At 40.4% G+C, this 25628-nt stretch overlaps 2 protein-coding genes across 2 annotated transcripts in view; one reads left to right on the forward strand and one right to left on the reverse strand.

Annotated features, from left to right (window-relative positions):
• LOC306694666 (homer protein homolog 3-like) overlaps nt 1–14973 on the forward strand; it is a 42587-nt gene extending 27614 nt beyond the window's left edge. Inside the window, exons 6-9 of the mRNA XM_079157600.1 lie at nt 2833–2989; nt 7921–8031; nt 9360–9440; nt 11245–14973. Coding sequence (XP_079013726.1) covers nt 2833–2989; nt 7921–8031; nt 9360–9440; nt 11245–11430 — 535 coding nt within the window. The 3' untranslated portion in view covers nt 11431–14973. The remainder of the gene's footprint in view (nt 1–2832; nt 2990–7920; nt 8032–9359; nt 9441–11244) is intronic.
• Nucleotides 14974–15617: 644 nt separating this feature from the next.
• Nucleotides 15618–17403, reverse strand: uba52 (ubiquitin A-52 residue ribosomal protein fusion product 1). The gene is made up of 5 exons (XM_079158609.1): nt 17355–17403; nt 16798–16909; nt 16358–16444; nt 16082–16184; nt 15618–15771 (listed from the first exon to the last, which is right to left on the reverse strand). Exons 2-5 carry the CDS (start codon nt 16898–16900, stop codon nt 15678–15680), a joined length of 387 nt encoding a protein of 128 aa, XP_079014735.1. The 5' UTR covers nt 16901–16909; nt 17355–17403; the 3' UTR covers nt 15618–15677.
• Nucleotides 17404–25628: the final 8225 nt, after the last annotated feature.

Raw genomic sequence — 25628 nt, forward strand, 5'->3', positions numbered from 1 at the left:
GTTTAAGGAGTGCATATTTAATAATAATAATACATTTTATTTGTATAGCACTTTAAAAGGTATAAGACACTTTACATGGTAAAAACAGAAACAATAAAGCGTGTCGATGCAGGAGGTCCAATAGGTGTGAAGGGCTTTGTATGTGATGAGGAGAATCTTGAACTGGATTCTTTGCTGTATGGGGAGCCAGTGGAGGTTTTCCAGGACTGGGGTGATGTGATCTCTGGTGCGGGAGTGGGAGAGCAGACGGGCAGCTGAGTTCTGGATGTATTGTAGTTTGTTGATGATTTTGGTGGGTGAGCCGTACAGGATGCTGTTGCAGTATCCCAGTCGAGAGGTGATGAAGGCGTGGATGAGTGTTTCAGCGGCTGAGGAGGAGAGGGAGGGGCGGTGGAAATGGAGAGCATGGTGGCGTATGATGTCACCAAGGGGGAGCAGGTAGAGGATTGAAGAGGAGGGGACCGAGTACCGAACCTTGGGGGACACCTTGAGAGACTGTGGCTGAGTCAGACTTGAATTGAATGATGCTAATGAACTGTTCACGGTCAGAGAGGTATGATTTGAACCAGGAGAGGGCTGTGCCAGTAATGTGGAGGGAGGACTCGAGACGGGAGAGGAGGATGGAGTGGTTGATGGTGTCAAAGGCTGCACTGAGGTCGAGTAGTAGCAGGTTGTTGAGGGAGTGGTCGTCAGAGGAGAGGAGGATGTCGTTGGTGACTTTGATTAGGACAGTTTCTGTGCTGGGATGAGATTCGGATTGAAAGGGCATATTTTAACAACACGAATGTTCATAAAATGTTAATCTGCATCACAATTTCTTTTTCAGAATTGTTTCAAGTTATTTTAGTAGTTCATGAGAAAACAGCAATTTCTTTTTCTTCTCTGTCCCATGGCTCAACTTTTCACCAAAATTCACGGACAGCCGTTGACAGGTTTCTGAGATGTCCTTCTCATAAACAAAGCAAAGAACATGACCTCGTTGGCAAAGGGAATACGTTTTGTAGAGACGGCACTTTATTTTACATCAAAACATACTATTATCCACCCAGAGAGACCAGCTTGTACCCACACTACAACTGAGGGGTTTCTCTCTGAAATGAGAGCTGCTATTTGGAAATAAAAGTGACTCATACCATAACTAACAGCAGAACATGTAAAGTATTTTGTAAACTGGAAACATTTGTGTCTCAGTTAGTTGAGGCTGCAGCAGAGAGTAGCATCACATTCCCACTACCTGAGACTGTGTAGATTCTGTAGATTAAAGCGGCTATGATTGTTATTTTTATAATGGCAATGTATAAATAACTATGTGAAAATGCTGCGATGAACCTACAGAGAATTAACACCTGAATCTGCAGCTCCCCTCTGCTTTACAGAGCTTTATAACATCTTCAACTCGTTGTAGAGCTGTCCGGCTACAACTTGTGGTACATCAGGCTGCTGTTAAAACGCACACTAGATCACCTGATAAGCACAAAACGGCAGACAGACGCAGTTAGCCACGAGCTGGAACATTCAGCAGCTAAAGAGACAGATATTTCCCTCAGGAGTTGGCAGAGACCAAAAACGGAGCAAAATATTGGACTTTCATTAATCAGGTGATGCCGCCTTATCAATTTAAATGGTGTTGCTATGTCAATGTTGTGTTCATAACTTGTTTCTGCTGCCGCCAAGTGGCTAAAGAAAATCACTTATTGCAGGCTAAAAGTTGAGTTTCGCACTTGGACAGATAAGGAAGAGAAATGAAATGTGCTCTACTCACTCAAATAACTCACGAGTGTAAGATTGTGCCCCTTTCTCCTCAGTTTTTCTTTCATAGCATCACAGACTGGTGTGTTAGGATTAAACTCTTGAGAAAAATAACAGCATTGCTAAACTAGAAGATCAGCAAAGTGTGCTCTGCATTAGTGTTGGTGTGTGTATGTGTGTCCATGTCTTAAGGGCAGCCAGGCAGCTGAATCTAGCAGCTTCTAATGATCGTCATCATGGTGCCCATTATTGATCACTCAACCTTCAATCTGACACCAGGAAGCAGAAAGACATTCCTACCCGGCTGCTTTACAACCTATTATCCTGACGGTTTTATTTTATGATTGTCAGAAGCCTGTGCTGGCTCCTGTTGCTATGGTGAGTAGTTTTATGGATGCCAAGCTGTTAGTTTGGTCGTCATGGTGGGAAATCTCTGGTTTATTAAATATCCCCACTGAATCCTGACCTTTACTGGAGGACCTGATCCATCTGTCCAACATGTTGATAATGGATAACACGTCACTTGTGTTGCTTTATTTCTTCTGTAGCCCAGGTAACTCTGTGCAGGATTGCATTGTAAGACACCTCTCTCAAGACAAAAGAGAGGTAGAATATTTGAGTAATAATAATCAAATTAATTGGGGGGAAAGATAATACAAAAGTCTGATGTTAAGGTACGAGTCAGTTGATGCTAAAAGAGACGTTTTTAATCTAGTTCTGTCTCAGAAAACATTAAAATGAATGGCCGTATGGCTCCATATAATAAAGTAAATGTCACATCATATTCCTCCAAACAGCTGGTGCAGCATGATATAAATGTTTCACTTCATTACCTCATGATATTCTACATTTTGCTCACCAGCAGTGCTTCTCTCTGACAGTAACAGTCGACCAGCATCATGTGTTTAATGCTGCACTAATCAATATTTTCTATTTTAACAACAGATCAAACGACAGTGTGAAATGCTAAATGGGTGTTTTTTCAGAAAAGAAGCTCTGAGAAACCGACCGCAGCACCACACGAAAATAAATAATTCCGACATTACGTTAAGTCTCTTGTCTGTTTTTGTGACTTCCCCTCAGGTCCATGTGTGAGATAAACCTGGAGGCTGAGCTCTTCACCTTGCAGGACAGTAACTCCAAGCTGGTGGAAGCACTGCAAGAAGCCAACAGCGGCGTGGAACAGTGGAAGAAACAGCTAGCTGAATACCAGGAGGAGACCGATCGCCTCAGAGACCAGGTGACGTACGGAGGGTGGACAAATGAACACCTCATCATACAAAATCCCTGCAGCTGATAACAATATAGTGCATCTGACCCTTTGCTAAATTCACAAAACCAGCCTGAAATAGAAGCAAATAGAAGCTGGCCAGTGCTACGCTATGATTGGCCAGTCTGCTTTCAAGGGGCGGGACAAGGATGACACTGTTAAAGTGTTGCTGATCCAACTCAGTGGTCAGTTCTGAGGCTGTAGTTTGTGTCTTTTCTATATTCTACAGAGTTTATTCTTGCATCATCACATAATTCGTAGTGGATGCAACTGATGCACCGCCAGCAGTTCAGTTTGCAATAAGCCATCTAAATTATAATGTACAACAAGCTGTCCCAGTTATGAGGATAATTATTTTTTCAATTGGGGACACTTCAAAGTGTATCATCAAACCACATCAGGAGGAAAAAAACAGGCCTTAATTCAATTGTTTATAATCAGTTTGACCCTTTTTAAGCTTACTTTCACCGGAGAGAATAGCATTGAGCATCAGTGGTGTTGCTATGTTTACCTGCAGTTCAAAATACTTTGAATATGAGGTTGCCACCTTTTTTTTCTCTTCAAGGCTTTTTACATTTTTCACATTTTTGCAATCGGATTCGAGGACTTTGACTGGCGTACTATATTTTACCAGAACTGGAACTATATTTTCGCCTGAAAGTTAATCAGAAACAAGTATTTTCTGTTGTATTGTTTTGGTGTAGCAGGAGGTCCAACAGTCAGCGCTTTAGTCTCCAAAGTATCATATGGTATTTCAAAGAAATACAAAGATGGCAATTTGCAGATCAGATGTGGTCTATTTAAATCAAGGAAGAAATACTGTGTATGTTTTTGTTCTATGAAACATTTTCTCACTATGTGACCACTCAGATAGAAACTGGATAGATATTATGCAGATCTTTTTTTTATTCAGACATCTATATCAATCACACTGAAATCCCCACACAGACTTGGTCTCTTCCGAACTGCAGATGCATTTTTCATCCAGCCCCCCCTTTCTTGGGATATTTCTGTTGACAGGCTCCCGTGATAATCGCAGGGCCAGAACGCAGGCGTTTCATATTTAATTTAGAGAGAGAAAATCATGCCCTTGGTCAAGCTTAACAAGTCTTCTTCAATGCGACAGAATTAAGTGCTGCTGCAACCGGTCTGCAATGAAACTATAACCACCAGTGACAGAAAACTGGCCCTTATTTTGGTTTCATCTATCTCTTAAGAGTCCAGGTGAAGGTTACCCCCCCCCCCCCCTGAACACATACACAGCTACACACACACTCTGCAGCAAAGTCAACCAGGTTGCAGGAAGTAGAGCAGGCCCCCAGGGTTTGGCAATAGGGTGTTGAGGGGGACAGGGATGTGGAGTTGTTTTTTTGGGGGGGGGGGGTTACAGGACACCCTATACTGCCCACCCTCTTCCCCCTTTCTGCCCCATTTAGAGAAAGAAAATAAATCATCGTATGTGCAGAAGAAGAGAGGTTGGCTGGCTTTTTCTCCCTCGTCACACTCTCTGATTCAGCTGTGTTTGTGTTCACACACAGCAGAAGGTTTATTTTCTGTATTGACTCTGAGCCCTGCTCAGTTTTAAAGAGATTTAGCAACACACGGAGTGTGAGAGTTAGGTTGTATATTATATTCGATTGTGGGATACTTCAATAGGTTTTTGTGTACTGACATGTTTAGTTGTTAAGTCATCAATTTGACTTTCAGTTGAGCAAGTTTTTGCTGATTTATTTTGCTTCATTATAAATTGTATCTGTAAGTTATATATTTGGAAATATGATGTATGAAGCCAATAACCGCAATCTAAACTATTATACAGATATGAAATGCAAAGAAATTAGATTTTCATCGAACCCACAGTTTCAACGTGACTGTATTGTTTGCCTTTTGGTTTTGGCAACTGTGGTTCTTGGATGTAAATCAAATTTCTAGACGCTAAACAAAATTAATTCCATAGATAAACATTTTGTTTACTTTCCAACTGTCTAAATATAGTGAGGTCAGAGAGAGCATGCCGCCATCAAAGCTGCACAATTATAATTTTGTTGTATAGTTTAGTTAAACCAATATTTGAGCCAGGACAAAGGGTAGGTAGTCATAGCAGTGGGTGATAAGAATAAAATCCTCTATCGTACTATATGTGACTTTATATCACAATATTCGTATTACGACATGATGAATTGTCTGATAATTCTATAGAGAAATGATTGCGTCCCTCCACCCCCAACCCACAGCGGTTTACTGAAGCTTGGCTTGGATGCCGGGCGACGTGGCGTAGCGTGGAAGGACAATTACAATTCCCCAAGGCCCAATGCAATGTCTTTAAATTGCTTGTTTTGTCTGACCAACAATCCAAAACCCAAAGACAGTCAGTTTACTATCACAGAAGACAAAGCAAAACCAGCAAATATTCATGTTTAAGAATCTATCAAATAACAGTTTTATATGAGTGACTTCAATTCTCACACAGTTCAAGATTTAAGATTATTCGAGTTATTATAAGTAACTGTGTAAAAGAGGAAAGCACAAGTGTGAATTAGCAAACATAAATTTCACCTGTCAGCTGTGATTATGACTAAAGTCAGGCTTTGTCCACAGCAGCTGACAGTAATGAGTACACACTGACATGAACAAGCACATTTAATCCAATTAGTGCAGCGCTCAGAACAGTCAGACTGTCACGTAAGCCTTTTTATCTCCAGTAATTGTCTTAATGGGAGGACTGTCGGGTGAGACCTAACTTGTTTCAACACACAGATTATTGAACAATACTTTTTAGATCTCATCGTCCAGATGTGATTGTATTTTTTTTTTTTTTAACTTTGCAGATCACAGTAGAGCTAATTTAGATTTAGAAAACAAACAACAAGATGTAATAACAGGAGTCTTATCAGTTTTTAAATTAATTTGGGTAAAGCTTATCAACAAATCCTGTTACTTCCAACTGTAAACACTTGGGACTTAATTAGATTGTTGTCTTAATGGGATTACTCCTGAAGCATGCAAAAAATATGTTTTTTTTGAAGGCCCAGTGGGAATTGAACCCCTAACCAAGGCGGTGTCAGTACTGTTGAGCTAGTAGATAAACAGTGAGACACATTTTGTTCTTGTTTAGTCAAACTGTCACTCCCCGTCTTTGGCTTTCGCATTAATATGGTAAACGCAGGGAAGTGGGTTAGATTGGGACAAGTAATTTTGTCATGAGTTTTTTTTTTTTTACAAGGTCACATTCCTTCAACAATAAAAAAAAAAGTCTCCAAAGCGAGAGAGTTCAGCCCTGTGACCACTGGCAGTAAAGCTTTTTTTCCACAGAAGCATCGCTGTGTGTGTGTGTGTGTGTGTGTGTGTGTGTGTGTGTGTGTGTGTGTGTGTGTGTGTGTGTGTGTGTGTGTGTGTGTGTGTGTGTGTGTGTGTGTGTGTGTGTGTGTGTGTGTGTGTGTGTGTGTGTGTGTCTGTGTGTGTGTCTGTGTGTGTGTCTGTGTGTGTGTGTGTGTGTGGTGGAGATTCAAGATAGATGAGAGAAGGAATGAATCATCGTGTATGTAGATGGATATGTGTGTAGGCGATTACCCTCTGTTGGTTTTCCTCTTTTCCATCAGTGATCATCAAAGTATTTGTATATTATTGTATTTGTATGTTACTGCCTGTAAAAAAGCGTTTTAATGGCTGACTTCCATGTTTTTCCGCTGGAGGTGAAGGGTCATGTGGTGTTCTCTGGATTAATAAAATGACACCACACATTAGGTTAATGCACGCCTTTCATTGGATAACTGCTATAATGAGATGCTAGTACATCATTCTCCTCATTACAATGGGTTTCTGTTTACCCTTTTCTTTTTACCGACACTTTCTCATTGTTTCTCATGTTCGTCCATCAGCAAATTATTGACAATCTGATTACATATTCCCATGAAACTTGGGCTGATCAGCTTCAGATGAAAATAATTCGATAAGATTATGAAGCTAAATCAGACAGACTTTCCAACTCCTGAAGTGATTTTTTTCAGGATCAATTTAAAACTAATTAATTGTGAGAAGACCTCTGTGCTTCTGTTGAACAGCAAGATGGAGAGTTGTTTAGCGTCTTTGAAAAATTCATGGTTTCGATATGTCTGCTGCTGACTTTCATCAATCAGGCTCCAAATGAGAACTATGTTGTTTACAAAGGATACTTTTTTTTTTTTTAACATTTCTATTTATTTTTTGATTTAATACCAATTGTATGTTTTGTGCAGTATTATATTTAATATGACCTGTGTACTCTGCTGTCTGCATGTTCTAATGTACCTCCTCCACAGACCATAGTTCTCCATGACTTCTCAAGGGGTTTAAGCCAAAATTCTGAATATTGTCCTCGTCCTTACCAGCACCAAGGCCCTTAATAACGTAGCTCCCTCCTTCCTCCAAGATCTTTTCTCCAGTCCACCCTCCCTTGTTGCCTCAGGGCCCGTGATACAGACCCTGGGATTACGGGGCCTCTTCAGTTACTGCTGCCTTTCTCTGGATTTCTTCTCTAAAAATCAACCTGTTTCAAAATGCCTTCCCTTCATAACCCCAAAAAAAACCCCAGTTGTAATGTTATTAAATATATTTCAACTCTAACCACGTTCTAACTGAACATTTCCAGCAGTTCTTGGATGGATTGCCATGAAATTTTAGACAGACATGTTTGGCTCCAAGAGAATGAATCCCACTTACTTTGGCGTCTCCCTGACCTTTTCTCTATCGCCACTACAAGGTTGATGTTTGTAGTTTTGAGGACAACGTTTTAATTTGATGGATTGAAGTGCAGCCTCACAGAGCTGCTAGCATGACTGTAAACTCTTGTTATCTTGTAAAATGTGTTTTTGTTATGTTATTAATTATGGGTTATTAATGTTGTGTGCATGTGTGTCTTCCAGGTGTCAGAGCTTGAGGCCCAGCTGGGGCATCCTGCTGCTGGTCAGACTGCTAGAGAGGAGCTGAGTCAATCAGTGGAGGAGCTGGAAGCCCTGCTGAGTGCCAAAGATCAGGCAAGACACCAGTTCAGTCCATCCATTACACACTGTCCAAATCCATTTACCATCCTAAAGGGAACCTCCGTGTGAAAAGCCAGCTGATTCAAACAACACTTTCAGTTTGTGAACATAGAGTCTCAATCTCCATCTGAGGTTCATTAATGCTGGAAAAAAACCCTGAAAACATGTAGTAACACTGTTATTTAGTGAATGTATTAAGCCAGGCGAGCTGACAAAGTAACAGTGCTAGGTGTAGTTGCTAGGAGTATTTATTCTTTTAATAAGAGCTAACTTTATCAATCAAACCTACGAAGGCAACGAGTAGGGTGGGTCATGCCTTCGCCTAAGCAGGATCGGTAATTTAGCTGCCCGTTCCGCGCTGCTGTGGAAACACGGCGATGCAACATAGCAGACTCAATCTAAGGTATCGAAAACACAGCAATTCTTATTGTCAGGTGATTATACACTTAAAGAAAACACACTTGTTTATATTATATTCCATTTCTGCCAATAGATCCCCCTGAATGCTACACACCAGCCCTTTAAGGCTGTGAATGAGATCTTCTTGGTTCAGTAATCTTGTTTTTATCTCAACCAAGAGGCAATTACTAAACAAAATGTTGAGAAGAGAATGTGATTTGTGGGTTTTACTTATGCCCTTCTAGTGTCTATTTCTATTACATCTTTAATTTATCTTCACGGCACTGTAATTGTTTTTGTGGATTCATTAGTTTGGTCGGACAAAGCTTTTATAAAATACCGCAGCATCACAGGATTGAGACCAGATGAGACAAGATGCAGATGTCCAGAGCTGCCAACTACATCTCAAGTGAAATCAGGGTTCCTGACTCACTTTCATAACTGTTTCAAGCTTGGCTTTAATTTGAGTTTTTACGATGCCAAAGTATCATCTTGTGAATATTTTGAGCCAAGTCAATGTCCATCAAATGCATGCTGGGCACACTCAGCCAAAGCCCATTTTCTCTGGATAAATAAAATATCAAGGATATCAAAGTGAATTATCCCTTGAACGCCACTCGCTGCCGTCCTCCAGCCTCATTAACATAACCATGTCAGACATGGTTATGTTTTGGCAACCGGATTCGTGCAAGGTCACAGTGGTTTCCATGGGGGCTGAATCACCCTCCTCCCTGGAAACATCAAGGTGTCACACAACTTATCACCAACCGGATAAATGACTCTTTTTAGAGCCACATGAAATATTTTGGTGCAAAACACAAGACAAATGTCCCGTGATCTGATAAACGGGGATGGTGGGTGTGTTGGGAAAGCGGAGTGAACGGGGTGTTGTGACAGTTGGGAATTACTGTTTTTTTTTCCAGGAAATTCACAATCTACAGAGCAAGAAAACAGATGTGGGTGAGCTGGAGAAGGAGAGAGAGGAGGCCATGCAGAGACTCCAGGTAAGTTGACAACTGGCTGAGTGTGTTGTTGCCTTCCGTAAAACATCATGTTGCAGTCAACGTCGCTATACTTGTTTTTGCTGGGAATTGGCACACACTGTATTTGAAAATTTGCTGTCAAGGCTTGAGTGGTAAGTTTTTCTTTCTATCATCCTTGAGGAGAAGAACTGAACTGCTGTGTGTCTTGAACAGTTTCTAACACTTGAAAGACAGACTTTTAGCAGACCTTTGATCTTCAAGGCTCTTATAAAACATGATGAATGGGACTGGTTGGCTGCACTGCTGCACAGATTGGCTCTTCTCACCTTTTGTCGTTGTAACCTCACTTAGTAGAGCTTGTATTATGTCAGGACAGTAGGAAAATGACTTCATTGACAGGAAGGGAGATAAAAGCATTTCAAAAAGCAATGTTCATGGTGTATTTTGTCTTGACCATGTTACATTTATTTTTGCATTTTCCCATCATGATATCTGTAGTCTTATAGCTTTCTTATAGTAAGAAACACAGAAGTATTGCCGAGTGCTGACCGGCTTACATGCTGTTTTTAGTCGTTCTCCAAACCAAACAGAGGCACAGAGCTGACTAATGGAAAATCAAAGTGCTGATACTGTACCTCTAACGGAGACAGCACAGTTCAGACCTGCAGCAGAGAATCAGTACAGCAGAACTGAGGACTTCAAGGAGAAAACTCATAGTATTGAGCCTCCATGCTAATGCAGGAGAGGAGATTGTACCTGATGCATATTGCATAGCCTTAATTAGGTCCTTCATCATTTTTAGTAGTGGTGTCAGTTGTGAATTATGTATATTCATATTTGACCTGTTCTGTCCTTGTGGTCATTCCATACTCTATTCATGGGTGCATTTGGCATACAAAATGATCTCATAAAGCACAAAATTGCACATTTAAATGTGTGGTATAAACAGTTTAAAGTAAATAAGCCTGTTATAACATTCTCATTTAACTTTATTGCAGTCAGTGGCCACACAGGGAGTGAGGAATTTACAGGCATTTAAAGGTGCCATATTTGAAAGTGATGCTATTTCGACAGCCTCCACACGGCTCTCAACATGGTGCCAGTGGCTTGCAGCTAAAGGGGCTAACGGTGCAAACAGCAACATGAAACGGCAGTGCTGACTGAGCTAACGGTCTTTACCTGAGGAGTATGTGAGCAGTGCAGAGCATCGACCGTAAGCTAACCAGTGGGGAACGCTCACATGCATTTAAATCTACTAAAAGGCATGTACGACTGCCCTGGCGATGTAAACAAAGCAAGGCGAAGCTCGTATAACAATATACAAAGAGGGAGAGCGATTTCATTCTCTGCTCAGAAATTTAAATGTACTGAAATACACAAATACTGTACAGAAAGAGCAAAGGCATGTAGACATACACTGAGATAAATTGTACTCATTATTATTGCAGATATAAACATTTGTGTGAAAACAAAAGTACTTGCGATCCGTCTTGCTTGCCCAACTTTAGCAATGTAAAGCAAATGTTTATTATTGTCAGCCCTCTATCCCACTTAATAATCGGGACATATTTATGGATAGATATAGCAAAGATAACAGCAGGAAACCGTCTACTTCAGGCTTACTTTCTTTACCAGAGCGATTAACATTACTACTCCGCAAGCTATTCCACAAACAAATTCATTATACACATTTAAAAGCACAGGTTGCTTATGTTATGTCACAAAAGTACAAAGACGGCATACAATGTGGTCACCAGCACATGCAAAGAATACCCAGAAAGACATCCAGATGAGAGAACTTTATTTACAGTTAATGTGTCCGTAGGATCTGGAGAGACAAAACGGAGACTTGGAGGAACGGGTCCAGAGTGCTGAAAAGACGCTGGCGTCGAACCAGGAGGAGCAGAACCAGGCGGCGGGCGAGGTCCGACGCGTCATCGACGTCCTTGACGTTAAAATCTGCGACCTGAACGACTTGAGACAGAGCCTGGCAAAACTCATCGACAAATAGCCACAGCAGTGGTTGGGCTGCATCTCCACAGTCAGCACTGGTTCCACCCATGTGACCTTGATTTGTGTGTAAGAAAACGCACTGGTGTTTACCTTCATGGATCTCTGTTTTTAAGATCCGTGCCGGTAAACGGCAGGTTTCATAAACCTCTTTAAGGTGTTATGTGCAAAATAAAAAAGTCACTTTAACACTGCAACCTTGGTATGCTTATCATAAACAGTTGATAGTGTGATCTAACTGGCTACTACTTGTTTTTCCATATCATAGTTCCCAGCAGCTGCATGTCCTTCAGCCCCTGAAGAGGATGATGTGATATTTGCAACAGGTTTTTACTGTGTTTACCGTCTGCCATCACTGAACACTCGGAAAGCTTTTGATCAATCTGCTCTGGAAGAACAACGCCCGCTTCCTCTTTTTGAGGCCATAGTAATCCAGTGTATTTTGTCAAAATTTTACCAGGTGGTTTACAATGTAAAATGCTGTGTAGTGGCTGCTAGAAGCTGTTGGTCTTTTCAGTGATGGACTCAATTGTTTATGATAGTTTAACTGATGTCTCAAAAGGACTGAAATAATGAAAAAAAGGCCCGTTTTAAAGAGCCACCAAACTGATTTTAAGGTTGCTATTTTGCAAAAGTAGTCATTTCCAACAAGCATGAAAGGATAGTCTATTTTGTGTAATGTACATTTATTTAATACAAAGCTGGCAATCCCTTTGTATTAGCATTTTCTCTGACTGAATTAAGAAGCAGCAATAGTAGCAGTAAAACTAAAAGAATCAAAAGAAAATGGCCCAGCGTTGTCCTGTTGTCCTGCAGAGCTCGAGGTCTCAACCATTCAACCGCGAGCACGGACAGTAAAACTGCAGTCCTGTAACAGCAGGACACACATCAGGACTTCAGACGGTTGTAAAATAAAGTTTTACGGACACTTTTTACTCATATACTAAACATAAATATTTAATCATAATTCTGGACATTTGGTTCACAGAAAAAACAAAGTGGCAGTTTTGTTCACTGCAGTTTGGCAAAAGACTTTGACACATTACACAGCCGGAGGCCTACACATAATAGTCCTGTATGAATAAGCCTTTTAGATGTGCATTCTCTCATAATTGTTATTGGTAGATCTCAGAAGTCACTGTGAGAAAGTCAACTAGGAAAAACGAAGACTAGCTATACCTGTAAAATGTCTGCTTTTACACAATAACAACCTTGAGTTCATGTTCATGTGACACCCTTCCTTTAATACTGTGGAGATGCACCCAGTAGGAGTTTGGTCAGTATAAGGACACACTGAGGCAAAGACTCAGATTAAAGTCAGCTCCAGTTCACCATCAGCAGCCTGGGCTGGTCTAACACCAGCCAGAACATCAACAAACTCAGAGATGCAACAACTTGCTCCCATTCTGCCCTCTGAGGATCTTCAGCGTACAACCGTTTTTTTGTTCATGTTTTATGAGGACTGCTCTTTTCTCACCACTTTATTCTATTATTCATGTTCATCGATGGGTTACTCCCAGTCAGGGTGGGAAATCGAAGATGGCTACCAGCTGAATTTCTGCTAAATTCAAGCTGCAGGTGGTAGGTTTGTCCCTTCCACCAGGCCACTTTGACCGGTAGACCAGCATTTGAAGGTAAGATCCAGATGTGTCACTGTGGTCTGTGGACAGAGACGCTACTTTCTCCCCCTGTTGAGTTGAACCTGAGATTGCACTTGATTATGTTTGTGCCAAGTTTGATTTTGTTTACATGTGTCAGTGTTCACAAAAGGTTCCAGTTCTACTTCATGTACTTTTTCTGTGTTGCTCAACACTATCATTTACCATAATAGTAATAATAACCCTAGAGCGGCTCAGTGGAGCCGCAGAGCATAGATCACTATGAGAGCACAGCATGAGCTCTGCAGAAGCCCTGTACCTACCAAGGAATGTGAAGCTGTGTGTGTGGGTGTGTGTGCACAATATTTTGCAGTGTGCAACCGGAGATTGCTAGAGTTCAAAAGCACAACTGCAGTAGTTTAGTTAATAGGTACTTAATTGACATGCCTGTTGGCTTTTAAATGTGACCTTCTGATGCACAGTAGCTATCGGTCTTTGCTTCTCGCCCCCCGATGAGTTGATTTCTTCATACGACAGTAATAAAGGTTCAAATAATGTGCAATCTTTAGCCGATGATGCAGTAACTGCCAGAATCATACTAAAATGTCAAAATGTGATTTAAGCAGGTCATAACAAAATCTGCTGTGACAAACTACCAGATAATGTACTAGAAACCGTGTATTACCTGCAAATATTACTTTGTATGGGTAGTACCATTTTCAACTGATGGTGTATTTATAACCACAATTTATATTATAGCTTAAGTTCTTCTGTCTTACAAGATGATACAGAAAAATATCACCTCTACAGTCCAACAAGTCTAATACAGTAATGACAGTTAATGTTGCTATTGGTCACATAGTTTATATTGTACCTTCAGTAAATTTAAGATTGACATTTCATCATTCTGACAAGTTACTACACTAACTGCTACATGCAAGCATCACCGAATTAGCAATAATGTTTCCAGCATAGATGCCTGTTCATGGTTAATATAAGTAGTTTGTAAGTGATGAGACCTCTGCAAAGTCTGTACCCATCCATTTTAACAGAAGGGTTTTTTCCACAATGTTTTTTTTTGGCTTCACCAGATTATGACCGATTGCTACCAGCCTTTTATCGAGCATGAAGACAATGTGGAGGCCATCGGCTCCTTAGCACGAGCTCCTCACAGTTGTCAGAAACACTTTGCTTCACAACAGCCTTATTCCAGTGTATCATTAATGCACAACTGTAAATACAGAGTGGTTCCTGTATACACAGAAAAGAGACAGTCCTCTAATTTAAAAGGGTGTAACGCCACATGTAAGGGTTTAAGGTACACAATATGATCAGTTGTCTTGTAATTTTTAATAGAACGTGAATTTCGATCTTCGGTATTATGTATTTTCAACAGGTTTGAGGAGAAATCCACGTTATTTTTGAGACTATTTAGGGACCTGTTGGTGATGTACATATTCTGTTTATTGCCGTTAATTGAAACAATACGTAGCAACAGGTCCCTAAATAGTCTAAATGATAAGGTGGATTTTGAATATGTGGGTCGATTCCTTAAATACACTAGAATAAGGCCTTTTTTAAACATGTTACAAGAGAATGCAGTACCAAAGATGCACCACTGTCATGCGAAAGCCACAACTGGAATAAACTTCATGATGCTGAAGTTCATCTCAATCAGATTTCTTAACATTTCACCTTTTAGTGAGACTCAAAATACCTCATTTAGTCATTGGTTTCATTGAAATATTGGTAAACAGAAAAAAAACTGGATTGGTGTTGGTCAGTTCAAGGCGTCTATTTTGTCGTTTCACAAGAGTAACTGAATTAGAGAGCAGGTGTTTGTATGGTATTTGACATTGTGAAATAAGTTCCATATATTTGTATAGAACTGTTTAACATTAAAACTCAATCATGCAATGTCACGGCTGTGGTCTTTGTGTGATGGGAGGGCAAGAAACTCAGGGTTGTTTTGTCTTCAGTATCCTTACAGTTTGCATCCTACACATACAATTTAATATATTTCCTTAAATTATATTTCAGTTGCCAGGAGGTGGCAGGTATGATACTGAATCTATAAGATGATTAAGGCCAGGTGTTGAAAATGATGTGATGAACATTTGTTGGCAGACTGTACCTTTTTTCATTTGGATTTTTGCTACTACCAGCTACTTGAAATGTGTTAGGCTGTATCGTTAACGATGCAGTTCGGTCGTGTGATAGTGTATATAGGCTGAAACAACCAGCATGTGCTAATGTCTTTGCCAAATTCTAATGAAAGTGGAGACTACTCCCAATCGGCAATGTGCCAGTCACGTTTTGGAGAGCAAGAAGCGGGTTAACTGAATTACCCTGATAACTCCGTGAACAGGCTTCTGACATAAATTACTTGCCAATTTCTTCTCATTATCTTTTGTCTTCTTTGGCAAACAGTAACTATAGTTTATTGCACCAGTTTCATTTCGTCTGCTTACTTTCTCCTCGCAGTTAAAATTACCTGCACAGCCTCAATCATGTATTGCACACATTAATTCAAATTAAACCAACAATTCACCATTTCCTCCTGCCACTGAATAATACAAGTCACACAGGATCATTTTCTTACATTTATTTGAACACAAAATGGCATAGAGAATCCATTCAGCCAAAATGTCTACTTCAGCTTCTTCTTGGGGCGAAGATTGTTGGTGTGTCCGCACTTCTTCTTGCGGCAGTTGACAGCACGGGGGTGCAGACGGGCATAGCACCTGCAAAACAAGTGATCAGGGGACAACTATAAGAACGTCTCCTGAACCAAATTTAAACAGCAAAAAGATGTTTCTGGTGCTCAAAAATTTAAGAATAAGTGTGCCCAAAGACAGGCAATTTAACCAAAACACCCTGCTACCAAATTACAGTACACTTCCATTTTACCTTACATCCATGTAGCCAATTACTTTAATTCGGTGAAACTTTTGTTTTAACTTCTTATGGTGCCATTACTTCACAGTAAATCACAGCAGTATTGTACACACTTTAAGTTAAAGAATAGACTGCTTGGTGATTTTCAAGACTTACTTGCGGCAGATCATCTTGTCACAGTTGTATTTCTGGGCCAGCTGTCTGAGAGAAGGCTCAATGATGCCACCACGCAGACGCAGAACCAGATGCAGAGTGGATTCTGGTGGGCAATTCAAAAATGTCAATCTCAGTCACAATCGGCACAAAAGAAAACCTTCTCAACCAGAGCATTTGACAATAACCAGGTGCATTGTAAGAGCTTACAGTTCTGGGGATTCGGGTTTTGACCAACGTATTGCTTGTCTAAAGTTTACTGTGACTATTAACTGTTACCTTTCTGGATGTTGTAGTCAGACAGTGTGCGTCCATCCTCAAGCTGTTTGCCAGCGAAGATCAGACGCTGCTGATCAGGGGGAATTCCTGCAAACACAACACTCATCAACCAAACTGCATTCAACATTTGATCATGAACATTCAATAACAAAAGGCAGCGATGCCAAGTTCCTTAAATGAAATTAAGTAGCATGACGGTCTGAATGCAGGGCCTGAAACAGAGTAACGTCACACCTTTAGACTTAATCTACTAGCATTCTGTAAGTAAACTTCTTAATACTTTAATTTACACACATTTTTCTACCACACTTTGCAAAAATAGTAAACCTGAAGATAAGAATGGGGTTTCAAAGGCATTTTAGTAAACTCAAACAGTAGCGGCAAGTGTCTAGTTAAACTACCAAGACTCGTTAAGACGGACGTTAAAAGTGACTGCTCACCTTCCTTGTCCTGGATCTTTGCCTTGACATTTTCGATAGTGTCGCTGGGCTCAACCTCAAGGGTGATGGTCTTCCCCGTCAACGTCTTCACGAAGATCTGCATGTTTGCAGGCTGCGATAGAGGGAAAACTGACGTTAGCTCCGAGTCTAGTCGTTCAACATGACGTTAGCTAACTGGCTAACTATCCGCATCTTTCACACCAAGTCAGCGACACACAGACCCGTCATTCACATTCATTAGCAACAAAATGGCAAATGCCTTCACTTTTTTAAACTATTATAATAGTAAGATTACGCTATTTTTTGATCAGCAGCTACCGATGTGTTAGCTAATGTTAGCAGCAGAGTGGACTTGACGCGAGGCCTCACCACATGCGCACAGTTAGCGTGGCGCTTAGTCACAGTTTTCTCTATTTTCTGCCTTCCAACCGGACCCACAACACTCAGTACACATTTGCTGTCGATATACGACGACTAATATATTGTGTTAATCGCATTCAACCACTCAAATGTCACTATAGATCGATAAATAAGTGCTGGACAAAACTTGTACCCACCCGGCCGCTAGCTGAACCTCAACGAAAAGAGAGCGGAAAAGGCTGACGCTGACCTACGTCACTTCCTCGCTGAGCGTTCTATGGGAATAAAATCATGCGAGTGCATGTTGACAATCGGATACCAAATGTATTATTTGGAAACATTATAACTTATTTAGCCACATTTCGTTTAGCAAATGGTCCAGAAAAAAATATAAAAATATTGCTATTCTTATTAGATTTTTGAATATATATTCCCAAATTGTATTCTACAAAAATAGACGCAGGCGAAATCGAGCAGAATGATTCACTTTACAAGCTGACAGTTATTTAAAACAACGCATAAGTGTCTCGTTAAACAGCTTAAAGGTTGAGAAACGGTGTTTAGTTGAATTTGAAGGGCCTAACCTTATAGTGTGTTCGGGATTCAGTCCAGTATGTGTACGTGGCTGGACATGACTGCTCTAAAATTAAGTTTGACTGACATCTACTGTTGTGTGATGGACAAAACAGCATAATGTGTCAATTTGCAATACAGTGTCGTTTCAATAAATGTTAAATCAAATTACATAAAATCTGAGGGCAGCCTACTTTATTTTCTATAACAATATTTCCATAATGTGAATGTTATATATCAACAAAGCCAGTCTAAAAAACAGGAACATTTTACTTAAGTCATTTTACTTAAGTCATTACTTAAGTGTGAGGATTTATTTTTGTGGTCTTGTTGTGGAATAAAATGTTAATTTTGTGTGTGTCCAGTCCACTTATTGCACGTGGCCAGGTAACAGGACACCATGGCAGCAGCAACAGTATCAACATCATCATGTTCCAACGCAGAGAGGTTTCCATGGTGAGGCATTGTGGCATGTTTCACCTGCTGCATAGCTTAACCAACAGTTACAGTAATTTAAGGGGGACACTGGTATCCAATATAACTGCAGTGGTTTAAAAAACCTGATGCCAGCTCGTCCTGTAAGACTTCCTCCCGTTGACTAACATCCCGTTTCTGGACAGGAACAATCCAGTTGCATTTTTAACACGTTTCCAGGAGGACTTCCAGTCCTTGTCTTCCAAGAAGGCAGAGACTTTTCGAGCGCCCACCCCAGTTCAGGTGGACCACAAGGACTTGAGGTAGATCAAGGAGTAGCTAGAGGTGATAGTGTCCTACCACCATCACCCATTGCCACAGATCACTCGTACCCCAGCTGGACTGTACTTTATACCAACTTCAAGATGCAAACAGACCCTGGAGAGGTGGCTTTCCTCACCACACCGTCCCAGAAATTACGGCCCCAGCCCTTACAGACCCCTCCCACTCCCATACGACAAACAGAAGCCAACAAGAAGATCCTGCATTTGGTAAAACTCCCAGAAAGCACCTACGAAGCCTCCTTCACCCCACACCGCCACTGTCCTGTTGTAAGAACCAGGCCTAAAGATCTAGGTTAGTGACAATTAAATTTCATTCTGATTATATCTGCATTTCTAGAAAAAAAAGGTTCATTCAGTGCTAAGCCATAAATAACAACATCATCGACTTGAATCTGTGTGGCGGTTCAGCAGAATGTAATTTTTTTTCTCTGTAGAGGGTTTTCCCTCATTAAAATGGGACGGGAGCTGTCCCAGTTACGTCTCCCACTACAACACCACCTTCCAGGGAGCATGGGGCACAGCGGCTAAACCTGTGGAACAGGTAACACAGCAGTAGATGTTGAGCAATCATGATCAAAGAAGGTTTTTTAGGTTTTTAATCCAACCAGACACTCCATGGCTTGAATGAAAACCTGCAGACTCTAGAGGGAAACTGTTGCCATACGACTTATATGTTCATTTTAGAAGTGAAAAAGATGAATTCTCCCAAATAGTGTCCAGTCTACTCAGCACTGGAAGCCATTTCAACTTCTGCTTGAGATCAGATGTAATGCAGAATCCTGCCTGAGCTGAGCTGCAGACACATTAGCGCATCTTTATTTAAAAAACATCATCACCTCTGAGGCTGAAAACTGCACCAAAAGCTCTTGATTTACTCAAGTTCTGTGCTTGAGTATATAATTGCCATTTACTCTGACTTCAGAGACAGACTGAGGTCAAACCAGAAGGCAGACTGAGGTTTTGAACACTCAGCACACAGCTGTGTGCATGCTAAGGGAAGATACACTATGACCTGGAGTACCAGCACTGTCAGCTTGGAGTAGACCCAAGCGGGACAAGGGTATTGACCTTTTTATGCTTTCCATGAAATGGGTGTTATTAGCTCAAATCGTGACTGTTATTCACCTTGTCTTTCTTCAGCACTGCTCAGTGGTTCTGGGTGATCCTGTGAAGATTGTAGAGAGAGGGACAACCCACGCTGAATCATTCAGCTGGCCCGCTGCCTGCAGGTCTGCAGCCGTTCTGCCTCACTGGAAAAACTCCCGTCACATCACTCAGTTCACATCCTCTACAAACAGTCGTCAAACTGTAGAAAAAACAATGGCTATAGGGCCTGGTGTCATCCTTCAGATCTATGTTCAGACCTCTCTTGGTTTTACTGCATGATTTGATGTGATGCCAGAGGTTGGAGGCATCTTGCATGCTAAAATTGAATCAAAAGCCTCAAAAAACAACTTTTTCAGAATTTCAGAATTAGAATTGTCAGTCTTTTAAAGCTGACGTTAACTGGTGTTGAGTTTATCCCCACACAAATATAATAGAAGCATTATCTGATATGTTTTTTTGATACAGGCAACCTGTGGTGACGGAGCGTTTGAAGCTCAACCTCGAACATGACTTTAAGAACTCATGGTCAACAATAACCAGAGAAGAGTTTTGCTACCGCAAGATGGGTGAGTGATTTCTGTGTTAATAACATTTTTTTCCCATCAGTTTTCATTCTTGCAAACCGACGATTCAGATCTATTACTTTAATTTCCCAATGGCGAAGACGTCTTGATTGCATTAAGTAACGACACAAGCTGCTTTGAGCCTTCAAATACTAATAGGTCCCCAAATGGGCAAAGAACAAAACTAGAATCCTTTTTTTAATTCATTTGATCTCACATTCGTAATGTTTACTATATGTGAGGAAACGGTTAAAAGCAGATAATGTTTTGTGCTAACAGTAAGGAACAGTGTTCATTAGGTGAAGGCTGTGTGTGACTGTACAATGCTCTTACATTTTCACTATTTGTAAATGTGTCTTAAGTACATTCTAAACCATTAAAACTAAGATGACACAATATTGAGCTACAAATGAAAGGCTACTTTATTAATCCATCTTAGTTATCCTGCCTGGATTTGGTTTATATCCATGCAGATCCAGTTGTTTTGATCAAAGTGGACCGTAATTTAAGTTCCTTGGCCAAGGGGGACACTGATAAGAAGCGCAACAAAGAGAGGATGACGTTCACCACCAGCAGAATCTCCTTCCCTGATGTGAGATAAGAGATCTTCTGCACAGTTATTTGTTTCTGTATTTATAATAGTATTGGTACATATATTGCTTTAAACATAAAAGTGAACATTTTTAACTTTAGTTTAATTTATGATCCTCCGAGCAGAACCACTCAGAGTGTTCAGTGTGTTTGCCCGGGGCTGACCTGATGACCAAGAGCCATGTACAGTTCGGCTCACCCTGTCTGTCGAACCTGTACTACTCAACCACGGCCAAAGAACACTACTGCAAACAGGACGGAGAGCAGGCCAGACCAGCTGTCCAGCTGTCCAGCAACATGAGTGGACCAGGTGATGGATCGATTGTGTTTGTGTGTTTGAAGAGAGATACATGTAGACATTAACTGTGTTTAATCTGTTTGGCAGAACACAAGTTGAACCCCAGAACCACCGAGACTGATTCTCCCTTTGAAGACCCGCCGACAGACACCTTGTCTGTAGCAGAGGGTGAGAGATCCCAAAATGAACTCCCCTGTGTAATTGTAATAGTAGCAGTAGCAGCAGTGGTAGTTGTTGTCATAGTAGTAGCTAGTTGAAAATAATAATATGGTAATGGCATTAAGTGCTGCAGGAATGAGTCCTAAATCCTGGAAATTAGTAATTTTTGCACTTCCATTTCCCTCATCTCAAAGTCAATGGGTTCATTTAAAAAAAAAAAAAACATATTTAAACGTTTTGTTTTACGATATGAAAGACGTCAATAATAATCCCACTCGTGAATTTTTAAGCTTTTACGTGTCTAAAAAAAGGCGGCTAAATGAGACTACAAAACGTCATCATGCCGAACACTAGTCAACCTTTAGCTTTGTGATGTAGTTCGTTTTCATCTAACGTTAGCTTTTTACTTCTGGCGATTGCATTTAAACTTCAAAACTCATGAGAGTGGTGTTCATTTATAAAGATTATCTTGTAAGTATCATAAACTTTTGTTGGCCACAGAGCTTATTTTGGCTGGTATTTCTCATCACTTAGCATAACTTTGTATAATAATATAATGTTGTCTGCCTCTTTTTCTGTTAATCATAGAGCAACAGCAGGTTTCCTCTGGTTCATCAGCACTTCAGCACCACCCACAGGGAAGACAGCCAAACCTCTGATCTTGCAGCGTCCTGGTAACAGCCAGTTCTGCACTCATTTTGTCATAAAGTGACTGAGAACAAACACTGGCTCACTTTCTCTTGTGTTCTTGCTCAACTCCTGATAAAAGATATAAAGTCAAATATGTTTTGAATATGGAGCATATTCCACATATTTGACATGCTCTGGATTTTTTCCCTCTGAGTTTGTGTTTCTGAAAACGTAGCTGAGACTTTTTGTCAGTTAATCGGAATAATCTCAATAACTCAATCCTTTTCAAATGGGCACATACTTACAAACTGCTGCTGTTGTTGTACAAACTACAACACACTAACAAACAATATGCAGTTTAACATTGAAGGTCACCCATAATGTAACACTACAAAGACTAAGTTGTGCTCAAAGTTTTCTCACCATGAACTTTTCTTAATAATATGCAAAGAAATCATAGTATTGGTTACATTAGGCCTCATCATGTGACTGGTTGTTGGGCCTCAAAGTCAATTGAGAATTCCAATGAGAAACAAGGAGTGACAGAGATGTGAAAATTAGTCATTTCAAGTCATTTTCCTACATTTCCCAGAATTCTCTTTACCAACCCCAACAAAAGAGGTGTAGTGTTGTTATATTCTATTCACATGAAGAACTTTAACTCTGATCCTATTTTAGCTCATTAGAACTTATAACACCTTTAAATTTCAAGCACTCATCAACTAAAGCCACTCTGTCAAATCATCCCTGTGTTGTGTTTTTCACTGAACTGCATAAGGATCATCTTATTTTGCTGATAAATGAATAACTATTTAGCAAGAACAGTACAGGGGCCATCAGAGTGTGAAATATTGAAGCAGTGTGCAAGTTCAGCTTTAGCAGTTAGGTGGTTTAAACATAAACCTCAGACTCCCCTGTCATATTTAGGCCAGGACGGGAAGTAGCCTCGGACTTGACTGTCCTGCTTCCGCCCTGTTTACACTGTCAATGCAAACTGCTACGAAGGTTAGCGTCTGTGGCGCAGAAAGATTCTCATCCCCTCCTTCAAGCATGATTGACCACAAAACTCTGTAAAAACAATCTATGCTGTTGTAGGAATAACACAACCTAAGATGCAGGCTCTGCTGATGAAAAAAATTTGGCAGGCAAACTGAATCTGGAGTTCATCAACCTGGTGAAAGGCAGAAGTCCAGGTATGGGCGGGAATGCCATCTGGCCAACAAGCTCAGGTCCAAGGTGTAAGGACATTAAACTCCAGAATAGACTAGACAGCTCCTGTTTGATTTTGCCTGTTCTACCAAGAATCGTGCCAAATACAGATTCATTTTCAGCCAGATATGTTAATTTAAGACTATGGCATTTATGAAAAAAACACAATAGTGTACGTATTTCATGTTTTGTGCACCCGGTCATTTAAAAACACTAATGGCTGAGCAGATTGTTTCTGGATCACACTTATGACCTTGCGTATTTGTACAATAAACATTTGACCACAAGTCATGCAGAATTATTATCTAAATGAGCACTGTAGCATATTACAGTGATAACATCTGATAAGAAATGCCTGAAAGGATGTTTATCTCTTACTGAATTCTCCAGTGTTTTGATTTTTTCGCCATATGAAATGTTATTTTTAATTGGTTTACTCCTGAAAAAGTATGCAAATGAAAACGTTTTGCAAAGACAACTGATATAATGTCATAAACGAGACATAGTGATCATGTAAGATACTTTAAATGCTGAGGCAAATTATCAAAAAAACAAAACAGAGGCACCATGTTTTATTAAGGTTGTTCAGATGTCCTTTAAAATGTATTTTATATCAGTCCACATTTTTAAAAAAATATATTTTTCTTAGGCATTTTTCAAGTATCTCATCACAGACTAGTTGTATATTCTGTACTTTATTTCTTTATTTCTGTTTTTTTACAATAGAGAAGGAGAAAATATGATTTAACCGTTTTTAACTGAAAAAGACGCACTGCCTTCAAAATAAAAGCCGACGATCAAATTCGTCTTTATATCCGTACTTTCGACAACATATTTCTTCAGTGGCGCACTTTTTTTGATATTCTGCTCACACACAGATCTACACGTAAACGATATTAAAAAAGAAGGGGTGACATCATAGACTGTATATATGTGTGAAATAAGGTAAACACGCTTTAAATGTGAAAGGCATAGCCGGCAAAAATCCCCTCGTTGTACCGTGCAGTCATTCCGAGAAGTCCCCCTCCTCTCAGCGAGCTCTCTCTCCTCAGTGTTAAAGTGGGCGGACGTGACCCGCGCGTGCTCTTCATCATTGGTGTGAAACAGAGAGCTGCTGTGTTTCTGGGCGTTGAAACGTGTCTCGTTTATAAAAGCTGTGCTTTAATTGAACAACCAGACGGAGTGAGCGCTCGCCGCTGTCTGGCTTTTTCCGCACTGCAAACCTCGTCTTTTGAGAGGACCACTACGTCTCCTCAGACCTGCCGGTGAGTTTTTTAAAAGACATTTAAACGTCAGCTCGACGCTCACGACTGTATTCATAAAACGTGGTCACGGCTCTCAACGCTGATTGGCCGCTTTCATCCGTTTAGAAACATTCATAATAATCCATAGACTGTATAAATAACACACCGAAAATGCAAACATGATTACAATTAATAGTTGTCACAGAACTAAGAATCATAATGTCAGTTATTATTACAATATTATTTACATATTGTTGACTGAAAGTAGATTTTCAGCCTTTTTACCTTATATGCTGTCATACGGAATTTGTTACAATAATTGGGAAATGTTTTTATTTTCCTTATGTATTGGTGACGTGATCAATTGTGTCTGCCGATTGAAGAGGTTATTATAAACTGTAATACTCTAGAAACCATTTTGTTATTTAGTTAGTTAGTTAACTTACTTAGTTCAACATCACAACCAAATAGACAACTGTAACAATTTGATATATTATAATATTGCACATTTCTAAAACGTGTTTAAAAACAATTAGCAGTCTACACAGCAGTAGCTACTTGAAGGGTCTGGCTCTGGCATGTCTGGGACTCTGAGCAGAACCACCCAACCCCACCGTAAACAGAACATCCCTGAAAGAAAATAGCAAAAAATGATCAATATGTTCCGTTTTATGGAAAGTGCTCATTTAAAATCAGTCACAAAACATTACATGCTATTATTTAAAAATGAACAAAGGACTTCACATGTATAATGTGCTTGGTCTGTGGTCCCCTGGTGTCCACAGGAGCCCTAAATGCTTTATGTCTCCAGCTGGTTTTGGCTATTTGTGTTTTGTACAGCACCTGGAAACCACACACACACACACACCTGTACAAACATTTATGTACACCATGAGTATTTGTTAGTTTCTCAGCCTTGTCAAACTGCTGAACTATCTTCACTTTCAGGGATGGCGTTGAACTCCATTAAGTCTTTCAAGCTGCAGCTGGATGGTCCAGCTGATGCAGCGTTCACCGGAGGGGAGGTGGTGTCCGGCCAGGTGGTCCTGGAGCTCCGGAGGGACACCAGGGTGCAGTCAATGAAGGTGCAGGGGAGAGGGGTGGCCACAGCCCACTGGCTGGAGAACCGTGGCATGAACTCTGTCTATAACGACTACAGCTCCAAGATCACGTACTTCAGGAAGCGACAGCATCTGATCCGAGGTCAGTGGATGGTGTTATAAACCCCTGTATGGTTAATATTCTCTGGGTTTATCTATATTTATGAGTTAAACCCAGGTGAATTACAGCTGCTGGTGAGGTTGCTTCTAACAACATAATGTTTTGCATATACAATGTT

This window comes from Pholis gunnellus (assembly GCF_910591455.1).
Source record: "Pholis gunnellus genome assembly, chromosome: 4".
NCBI lineage: Eukaryota > Metazoa > Chordata > Actinopteri > Perciformes > Pholidae > Pholis > Pholis gunnellus.